The 11,249-nt window shown below is 45.9% G+C and overlaps 1 protein-coding gene and 1 long non-coding RNA gene across 2 annotated transcripts; both read right to left on the reverse strand.

Moving 5' to 3' along the window:
* Positions 1-7,086: 7,086 nt before the first annotated feature.
* Positions 7,087-8,023, reverse strand: LOC126409732 (uncharacterized). The gene is made up of 2 exons (XM_050075758.1): positions 7,491-8,023; positions 7,087-7,195 (listed from the first exon to the last, which is right to left on the reverse strand). The coding sequence occupies exons 1-2, from the start codon at positions 7,973-7,975 to the stop codon at positions 7,087-7,089; spliced, it is 594 nt and encodes a 197-aa protein (XP_049931715.1). The 5' UTR covers positions 7,976-8,023.
* A 205-nt stretch (positions 8,024-8,228) lies between these two features.
* Positions 8,229-11,039, reverse strand: LOC126409927 (uncharacterized). The gene is made up of 3 exons (XR_007572870.1): positions 10,707-11,039; positions 10,025-10,107; positions 8,229-8,771 (listed from the first exon to the last, which is right to left on the reverse strand). It is a non-coding gene; the product is annotated as an uncharacterized LOC126409927 (long non-coding RNA).
* Positions 11,040-11,249: the final 210 nt, after the last annotated feature.

Below are 11,249 nucleotides of genomic sequence, written 5' to 3' on the forward strand. Positions count from 1 at the left end.
GAAGTTGCTTAGATTGCTTGAAAGAGGAAAGTTAATTCATCAAGACCCGATCCTAGGTTTGCAAGTATAGGTAAACCGGCTATGGTTTTGAGGAACCGTCTTTACCACTATACTTGACTAGATCCCTCGAGTTTGCACTTATGGTGATAGAAACAAACATAAACCCAGCAGCCCAGAAATGCCAGTTAATGATTAAACCTGGGCATGAGCTATTAGTCAACTAACTACTGGCCAATTTAAGATGAGTGGTATATCAATGAGCCGTATGACTAACCACACATGCACAAATGGGAATGTCATGCACCCTAGTGTTTATACATCTGTCTATTTCCTAGTGATTGATGAGTATCATAAAGGTTTTGTGTAGTAAGGTATATGTGTCAGCTGAAAAAAAAAAATAATAGAGCAGATGTTTATGAATGATCCAACAGTGCCTATGATGTTTGGGCAACGTGATGGACTGCAACTCGGAGGAAGTAAGCATTTTCTGTTGTTGAGCAGCTTTGTGATTAAGTCCAAGCCTGAAGGTGTGCAAATAACTGCTGTTATTAAGCAGCAATTGTCACACCCCGACCATTTTGACACTCGAACATTTTTTTTTTTTTCTAACATCCAACATCGAGGTGTGACTACACAATAGTTCAAAAAGGAATGAGCCAAGCAATTCAAAACAATGGGGCAAGCTTTCCATTATATAGCATTTCAATTCAATTGTACATTTGACAAAAATGCCCCAAAATCACAACATCGATGCCTCATCAAAACAAGGCATCAGTAAAAACCAAAAACCCGACGCGCCGGCACTACAAGAACAAAACAAAACCCAAAACCTCCCCAGTAGGACGTGAGTGTAGCCATCTGCTCAGCCTGCTGCCCCGGGTACACCAAAACCTGAAAAAAAAGGAAACAACTGAAGGCTTAGCCTTCGCAGTATGGCAACAAGCCAGGAAAAGTCCGAGCCCTCTTAGGTCGGGCTCAGTACACAAACAAACATCAGAACAATCTATCATTATGTCGTGTCAAGACACGACATGCAGACGCCACTCAATGGCTACAATAACATAATTTCAATCACATGCAAGGCATCATCAACATGTCACTTGCATTCATAAGCACAACAGTCACATGCACAACAATCCTATATATTTCAATCACATACATTGCAGTTTCATTACTATCAGTGAATTTACAGTTCCTGTGGGTGCAAACACAGGCACGTGCACACCGCGGGCGGCCCACAGCCGAGAGACAACCCCCGTGGTGGCCCAGAACAGTATGGATCCATCTATCCGCTGCAGCGGTAGAGCACTCATCCATGGATGTGTGAATTCCAAGGAGAGATACTCAGCCTTCCCTAGGACACCCAGGTTGGGAAGGCGGGAGCCTACGCTCCAAGCACATCACACAACAGTACCCTGGGGCCTTGCACCGCCTGCGCTCCGAACAGGCGAGACCAGTGGCGAAAGTGGGACAACTCCCATATACATAGTCACATCCCACTGGCCTCTCATCTCTTATTCTTTCATTCTTATACTTATACTTGCACAAACACATTTAACTGGCTAGCTCCTGAGGTTGGTTCACTTCACGAGTGAACCCACACCTCCAATTGCCTCCACACGAGGGTTACACATAACCACAACAGTTTTGGCTAGCCGTCATAACAATATGGGCACAACTACCCACTGTGCAAACATTTGTATCATTGCCCGCGGCAATGGGTATTCAATAAACATAACATTCACATTCATCATCATAACAATCACATCTTTGAAAACTTAGCCAAACCACAGAAAGTAGTCTCAATCTGTGGTGGGCTCGTAGCTGTCCTATGCAGTTATCATGCTAGAATGCTTTCTAATGCACAATTGGGGTCGAGGAGACACTCGACTCGATACCCCGCCTCATCTGTCCTAAACAGTTATCAATTCTAGCATGCACATGCAATGCGTAACATTATCAAAACAATTACTATAAGCCTTTCAAAACAATTCATATCATATATCAATTTATGTACATGCATACACATATTCATTCACGGAACACTCAATCAATTCATATCACAAATCCTAGGATCCCATGATCCTAGGAACACACATTCATTCACTTGCCCAGGCAGGGATTTGCCTGGAATGTCGCCATACCTGTGGCGCGTTCACAAGAATCTTCAAAATGCCTCGAGCTTCGAATCCGGTAACTCAAGGTCGACGGGACGTACCCGGTGAACCTGCAGACACCAACACAAGATAAGATTCCTACTACAAACCTCAACAATTCAAACAAAAACAAAACAAGGTCATTGAGGCACGCGTCATCGCCTCAAGAGGGTGTCGACGGGTAGTGTCGACCCACAAGTTCTCCAATAGGGTCACTTCCCACTCCTAGCCGTGCCAATAGATGCCAAAACTCAAAGCCATCAATCCGTCTATCACTAACGCCTTTCTCAAAATTCCCTTTTTCTTAAATCAAGGCGTCTACCCCAAAGATATTTCCAACTTATGTACGTTATCCCTATTTAACTCCAAGATGCACCCGTTCACAAAAACGCGTGCTACAGGCTCACTAAAACGGTCCTAAATCTTCCCCACAACCTCACAAACTCTACCATGTCTCCCCTAATGCTTCGAAAATTAATCTATCATGCTTAAATGATCATCCAAAATATGAATCTTCGCTTCCCAACATAATCGCAAGCTTTCCCCAAAAACGAAATCACTAACATGTGTTCCAAATAATCAATTCAAAGCTCTAGCATGCTCAACCAATAATTATGAGCGTTCCAAAAAGAAATATATCATAAAATAGGTTCAATTTCGCCTTGCTCACCCCGATTGAAGGTCTAAACTGCTGTAATCCTCCCGGCAGCCACCTCACGCGTCCAAGTGGTCCCCAAACGGCTAAAATCCTCCAATGCCGCCACTACCAAGGCCTTCTCTAATTGCTGTTACGAGGGGGAAGACAAATCCCCAAGCTGAAAACGGATCCAACAGTGATAGCACAGTGAAAATCAGTGAGAGAAAGTACTTGATTGGAGAAAAATCGAAAACGAGCAGAAAATGGGGAGAGGGTTCGGTCAAAAGGGGAAAAGAAGGCAGTGAGGGGAGAGGACGGGAGAGAAGAGAGAGAGACGGTGGAGAGTGAGACGAGTGACAGTGGGAGAGGGAGAGTCGTTCGGTGGAGAGGGGAGACGAGAGACAGTGGGAAAGGGAGGGTCGTTCGGTGGAGAGGGGAGACGAGAGACAGTGGGAGAGGGAGAAGGGAAAGAAAACGGGAAGGAGAAGAAAAGAGAAGAGAGGAAGAGGCAAGGGACGACAGGGTTCACCTCAACGCCGCCGTCGTCGCCGCCGCCGCCGCCGTCGCCGCCGCCGCCGTCGCCGTCGCCTTCTTCCCTGAGCTCCGGTCGTGGGTAAGGAAGAGACGGTAAGAGGAAAGCGAAGGAGAAGAGAATGCGAGGGAGGAGGGACAGCGTCGGGCTCCTCTCGCGTGGGGCTAGGGTCCGGGTCTGGACCCTGACCCGACCCGCTCCGCCCAAACGCCGCGCGTTACATCCTACCCTCCTAACAAAAAAATTTCGTCCTCGAAATTAGATCATACCTCAATGCAAGAACAAGTGCGGATATCTCTTCCGCACGTCCTCCTCAGGTTCCCATGTGCTCTCCTTCAATCCATGGTACTGCCATTCCACCTTCACTAAAGGGATTCTCTTTGTGCGAAGCACTTGCTCTCTTCGATCCACAATTCTGATAGGTTTTTCTTCCATTGTCAGATCATCTTGCACCTGAATACCTTGAAAATCAATCACATGTGTCGGATCTGGTACGTACTTTCGAAGCATGGAAACATGAAAAACGTCATGAACATGACTCCAGTCTGGTGGTAGTGCCAATCTATAGGCCACCTCGCCAATCTTCTCTAATATCTCAAAAGGTCCTACGAACCTCGGGCTCAACTTTCCCTTCACACCAAAACGAAAAACACCTCTAGTAGGGGAAATTTTCAAAAACACATGATCACCCACCTCAAAAGTCAATTCTCTACGACGAATGTCGGCATAGCTTTTCTGTCTACTCTGAGCAGTCAACAACTTTTTCCTTATCAATTGCACTTGGTCGGTGTAGTGTTGCAAAACTAAAGGGTTTTCGATTTTTCCATCACCCAATTCGGTCCAACAAGCTGGCGATCTGCACGGCCTTCCATACAAAGCCTCAAAAGGTGCCATCCCAATACTAGAGTGGTAACTGTTATTATATGCAAATTCTGCCAGTTTCACATGTTTGTCCCATTCTCCTTTCCACTCTAAGACACAAGCACGCAACATGTCCTCTAAGGTCTGAATGGTCCTCTCCGATTGCCCATCAGTTTGGGGGTGGAACGCTGTGCTTAGCTTAAGCTTGGTACCCAAAGCCTTCTGCAAATGCCCCCAAAATCTAGAGGTAAAACGTGGATCTCGATCCGAAATGATAGACCTTGGCACACCATGCAATCTCACTATCTCGCCAATATATAACTCTGCGAGACTTTCCAAAGACTGATTAATTCTAATAGACAGAAAATGAGCGGACTTCGTCAGTCGATCAACAATCACCCATATGGCATCATGCTGTCTTCGGGTGTGAGGCAATCCAACTACAAAATCCATTGTAATGTCTTCCCATTTCCACACCGGGATATCGATTCTCTGCAACAAGCCTCCGGGCCGTTGATGCTCTGCTTTTACTTGTTGGCAAACCAAACACTTTGCCACATATTCTGCAATTTCACGCTTCATTCCAGGCCACCAAAAATTTCTCTTCATATCCTGAAACATCTTTGTACTGCCAGGGTGTATAGAAAACTTAGATTTATGAGCTTCATCAAGCAACCGTCGCTTCACCCCTTCTTCTCTAGGGACCCACAATCTATGTCGAAACCACAATGAACCCTCTTCATCTTGATGCCAGAAAGCATCTACCTTCTTACACTCTTCCACGTTCTTAGCAAAATCAGGATCTTCCTTTTGCTTCAATACAAGCTCTTCCATCAAAGGGTGTTGTATCACGGCACTCATCGTTGCTTTGTTCTCGCCACAAAGGTAAGGTTGCCATGCTATCACATCTTGTAACAAATTCCAAGAACATGCTAACATACAATACATCGTTGCCTTAGCTTGCCTGCTCAAAGCATCAGCCACCACATTCGCCTTGCCTGGATGATATGATATCGTGAAATCATAATCTTTTAGGTATTCAATCCATCTTCTTTGCCTCAAATTAAGATCACTTTGAGAGAATATATATTTCAAAGACTTGTGATCTGTAAACACTTCAAATGTTGCCCCATAGAGATAATGCCTCCAAATCTTTAGTGCAAACACAACTGCTCCCAACTCCAAATCGTGAGTGGGATAGTGTTGTTCGTGTGTCTTCAACTGCCTTGATGCATAAGCCACCACACGGCCATTTTGCATCAGCACACAACCATAACCGATTCCTGATGCATCTGTGTACAGTACAAAACCCGAATGACCTGATGGAAGCGTCAGAATAGGAGCAGCAGTAAGCTTGTCCTTCAGAGTTTGAAAACTCCTCTCACACTCTTCATTCCAAATAAACTTCACTCCTTTTCTCAATAGCTTAGTCATTGGTGTAGCTATTTTCGAAAAGTCTTGTATGAACCTGCGATAATATCCTGCCAATCCCAAAAAGCTTCTAACCTCGGTTACACTGCATGGCGTCCTCCAGTCCTGCACAGCTGACACCTTAGCCGGATCGACGGATACTCCATCCTTAGAGATTACATGACCCAGAAAGTTTACCTTCTCTAGCCAAAATTCACATTTTGAATACTTGGCATACAACTTATGCTTGCGCAAAAGACCCAATACACTTCTCAAGTGATCTCTATGCTCTGTCACACTCTCTGAGTACACCAAAATATCATCCACAAAAACAATAACAAATCGGTCCAAGAACTCTTGGAAAACCCGATTCATGAGGTCCATGAACGCTGCGGGAGCATTGGTCAACCCAAAAGGCATGACCCTGAATTCATAGTGCCCATATCTGGTTCGAAATGCAGTCTTAGCAACATCTTCCTCCCGTATCAAGAGTTGATGATAACCTGTCCTCAGATCGATCTTGGAGAAAACCTTTGCATCCTTAAGCTGATCAAACAAGTCTTCAATTCTAGGAAGCGGATACTTATTCTTGATGGTGATTTGATTCAACATGCGGTAGTCGATACACAAACGCATTGTCCCATCTTTCTTCTTCACAAACAACACTGGTGCTCCCCATGGTGACACACTAGGTCGGATGAAGCCCTTGTCTAAGAGCTCCTGCAATTGCTTCCTCAATTCTTCTAACTCTGCTGGTGCCATACGATAGGGTGCCTTAGAAATAGGAGCTGTCCCTGGTGACAACTCTATCTTGAACTCCACTTCTCGTGTTGGAGGCAAACTTGACAGTTCCTCCGGAAACACATCAGGGTACTCACTCACAATTGCCACATCCGGTAACCTTACCGGTTCCGGCTCATTGGTCAACACATTGACCAAGAAGGCAACACTTCCATTTTCTATCAATCGTTTAGCTTTCAATGCAGACACCATTATCTTATCAGTTCGACTGGCCTTACGAGCATGGAACTCCACAGGTTGCATTTCATCAGTCAACAATTGTATCTGCTTCTTCCTGCAATCTATATTAGCATAATGTGCATATAACCAATCCATGCCCAAAATCACATCAAATTCGTTAAAACTCATGATCACCAACTGTGCAGGTAAGTGATGTTGATGGATCTCCACGTCCACATCAGATAGATACTCACTACACGACTCTTGAGCATGCATAGGGCTAACAACTTTCAGAACATACGGCATCTTCCTAACAGGCACTTCTAGTGAAGTAGCAAATCGACTAGATATAAATGAATGGGTCGCCCCAGCATCAAACAACACTCTAGCAATATGAGAACCAACAAGTAAAGTACCTTCAACAAGGTCGTGTGCCTGAAGTTCCTCCACGGTAGTAGCATAGACACGTCCAGTCGTCTGTCGTGCGCTAGAAGGACCGGCCTCTGGCTTCTTCAACTCTCTTTCTTTCCTTAAGGGACAATCCTTGATAAAGTGCCCCATCCTTCCACAGTGTAAGCAAGCTCCGATCTCTCGATAGCACGGCTTTCCAGGGTGCACACGCGAACAAGTAGGGCACCTCTGAGAAGTCGGAGTAGCCACTGACCCCTGGGTGGCCTCACTACGGGTTGGCTGGTTCCGTCTGAAAGTTCGATCATCCCGCCTCTCATAAGGCCTTGTCCTGCCTGCAAAGTGGTGGCGCTTCACCTGGGTTCGTCCACCTTGTGAATGCTGGCTTGCTTTCTTCTGGTGATCCTTCTGTGTCCTCGCCCAGTCTTCTTCTATACATCTTGCCATAGTGACCGCCTCGTCCAAGTCACGAGGTCTGCTCGTCAAAACTTTGGTTCGCAGTCCCTCCCGCAGACCGCGCACAAACTTGCCTGCCCTGGCTCCGTCTGTAGTGTAGAAGTGTGGGCAATACGCCTCCAAGTGTCGATATCTTGTAATATATTCCTCCAAGCTCATTTGATTTTGCTGTAGATCAAGAAACTCTTGCATGTTCTTGTCTCTAGCATGCACTGGGTAGTAGGTGTTGAGGAAGGAATCTCTAAACTGCTTCCAAGAAATTGACGGTTGGCCTGCATACCGGATCTCAAGAGTTGATTTCCACCAATCCATGGCATCACCTTTCAGCAGGTAAGTGCCATAGTTCACTTTGTCTTCCTCAGGCATCTTCAGAAGCACAAAGATGCGTTCAACTTCCTCAATCCACTGTTTTGCCTTATCGTGACTGCACCCTCCTGAAAAGATAGGCGGCTGCATCGCCATGAACTGTTGAAACGACACCGCTGATGCCTTCTCCTTAAGTGGCGCAGTGGTGTCTCTGGAAGGAGATGCATTACTCCTCTGGTTACTGACCATGGACTGCACAAGGGAGGTCAGTGTTTGCAACGTGGTCAGCAAAATAGACTGTTGATCCACAGGTGGAGTTTGCCTCAGTGGGGTTTGAGCACCCCCACCCAATTGGGCGTACTGGTGCCCTGACGTACTGTCGTCGCGTGGGGTATGCGCATCAGAATGGGCCGGACTAGGCTCTCTCTGTGCCTCTGTGGACGGTCCAGCTCGCTTCTTACCCTTACGATGATATTCCATCTGTACACACAAGAACCTTAATCTCAAATCCAGTCTATGACTAATCTCACAAATCAAATCACAACGTGCATTAGCACGAAGTTCAAAACATAGATCACATTACGTACTTATACGTGAAAAAGCATAACCACAATAACAATCTAATCAAATGAATGCGTACCTGGGCAACACGGCTTCACAAATAGGCTTTAACTCACATCCATAGTGGGGTTTGCCATGGCTCTGATACCAAAACTGTCACACCCCGACCTTTTTGACACTCGAACATTTTTTTTTTTTCTAACATCCAACATCGAGGTGTGACTACACAATAGTTCAAAAAGGAATGAGCCAAGCAATTCAAAACAATGGGGCAAGCTTTCCATTATATAGCATTTCAATTCAATTGTACATTTGACAAAAATGCCCCAAAATCACAACATCGATGCCTCATCAAAACAAGGCATCAGTAAAAACCAAAAACCCGACGCGCCGGCACTACAAGAACAAAACAAAACCCAAAACCTCCCCAGTAGGACGTGAGTGTAGCCATCTGCTCAGCCTGCTGCCCCGGGTACACCAAAACCTGAAAAAAAAGGAAACAACTGAAGGCTTAGCCTTCGCAGTATGGCAACAAGCCAGGAAAAGTCCGAGCCCTCTTAGGTCGAGCTCAGTACACAAACAAACATCAGAACAATCTATCATTATGTCGTGTCAAGACACGACATGCAGACGCCACTCAATGGCTACAATAACATAATTTCAATCACATGCAAGGCATCATCAACATGTCACTTGCATTCATAAGCACAACAGTCACATGCACAACAATCCTATATATTTCAATCACATACATTGCAGTTTCATTACTATCAGTGAATTTACAGTTCCTGTGGGTGCAAACACAGGCACGTGCACACCGCGGGCGGCCCACAGCCGAGAGACAACCCCCGTGGTGGCCCAGAACAGTATGGATCCATCTATCCGCTGCAGCGGTAGAGCACTCATCCATGGATGTGTGAATTCCAAGGAGAGATACTCAGCCTTCCCTAGGACACCCAGGTTGGGAAGGCGGGAGCCTACGCTCCAAGCACATCACACAACAGTACCCTGGGGCCTTGCACCGCCTGCGCTCCGAACAGGCGAGACCAGTGGCGAAAGTGGGACAACTCCCATATACATAGTCACATCCCACTGGCCTCTCATCTCTTATTCTTTCATTCTTATACTTATACTTGCACAAACACATTTAACTGGCTAGCTCCTGAGGTTGGTTCACTTCACGAGTGAACCCACACCTCCAATTGCCTCCACACGAGGGTTACACATAACCACAACAGTTTTGGCTAGCCGTCATAACAATATGGGCACAACTACCCACTGTGCAAACATTTGTATCATTGCCCGCGGCAATGGGTATTCAATAAACATAACATTCACATTCATCATCATAACAATCACATCTTTGAAAACTTAGCCAAACCACAGAAAGTAGTCTCAATCTGTGGTGGGCTCGTAGCTGTCCTATGCAGTTATCATGCTAGAATGCTTTCTAATGCACAATTGGGGTCGAGGAGACACTCGACTCGATACCCCGCCTCATCTGTCCTAAACAGTTATCAATTCTAGCATGCACATGCAATGCGTAACATTATCAAAACAATTACTATAAGCCTTTCAAAACAATTCATATCATATATCAATTTATGTACATGCATACACATATTCATTCACGGAACACTCAATCAATTCATTTCACAAATCCTAGGATCCCATGATCCTAGGAACACACATTCATTCACTTGCCCAGGCAGGGATTTGCCTGGAATGTCGCCATACCTGTGGCGCGTTCACAAGAATCTTCAAAATGCCTCGAGCTTCGAATCCGGTAACTCAAGGTCGACGGGACGTACCCGGTGAACCTGCAGACACCAACACAAGATAAGATTCCTACTACAAACCTCAACAATTCAAACAAAAACAAAACAAGGTCATTGAGGCATGCGTCATCGCCTCAAGAGGGTGTCGACGGGTAGTGTCGACCCACAAGTTCTCCAATAGGGTCACTTCCCACTCCTAGCCGTGCCAATAGATGCCAAAACTCAAAGCCATCAATCCGTCTATCACTAACGCCTTTCTCAAAATTCCCTTTTTCTTAAATCAAGGCGTCTACCCCAAAGATATTTCCAACTTATGTACGTTATCCCTATTTAACTCCAAGATGCACCCGTTCACAAAAACGCGTGCTACAGGCTCACTAAAACGGTCCTAAATCTTCCCCACAACCTCACAAACTCTACCATGTCTCCCCTAATGCTTCGAAAATTAATCTATCATGCTTAAATGATCATCCAAAATATGAATCTTCGCTTCCCAACATAATCGCAAGCTTTCCCCAAAAACGAAATCACTAACATGTGTTCCAAATAATCAATTCAAAGCTCTAGCATGCTCAACCAATAATTATGAGCGTTCCAAAAAGAAATATATCATAAAATAGGTTCAATTTCACCTTGCTCACCCCGATTGAAGGTCTAAACTGCTGTAATCCTCCCGGCAGCCACCTCACGCGTCCAAGTGGTCCCCAAACGGCTAAAATCCTCCAATGCCGCCACTACCAAGGCCTTCTCTAATTGCTGTTACGAGGGGGAAGACAAATCCCCAAGCTGAAAACGGATCCAACAGTGATAGCACAGTGAAAATCAGTGAGAGAAAGTACTTGATTGGAGAAAAATCGAAAACGAGCAGAAAATGGGGAGAGGGTTCGGTCAAAAGGGGAAAAGAAGGCAGTGAGGGGAGAGGACGGGAGAGAAGAGAGAGAGACGGTGGAGAGTGAGACGAGTGACAGTGGGAGAGGGAGAGTCGTTCGGTGGAGAGGGGAGACGAGAGACAGTGGGAAAGGGAGGGTCGTTCGGTGGAGAGGGGAGACGAGAGACAGTGGGAGAGGGAGAAGGGAAAGAAAACGGGAAGGAGAAGAAAAGAGAAGAGAGGAAGAGGCAAGGGACGACAGGGTTCACCTCAACGCCGCCGTCGTCGCCGCCGCCGCCGCCGTCGCCGTCGCCGC

This window comes from Nymphaea colorata, chromosome 1, assembly GCF_008831285.2.
Source record: "Nymphaea colorata isolate Beijing-Zhang1983 chromosome 1, ASM883128v2, whole genome shotgun sequence".
Taxonomy (NCBI): Eukaryota; Viridiplantae; Streptophyta; class Magnoliopsida; order Nymphaeales; family Nymphaeaceae; genus Nymphaea; species Nymphaea colorata.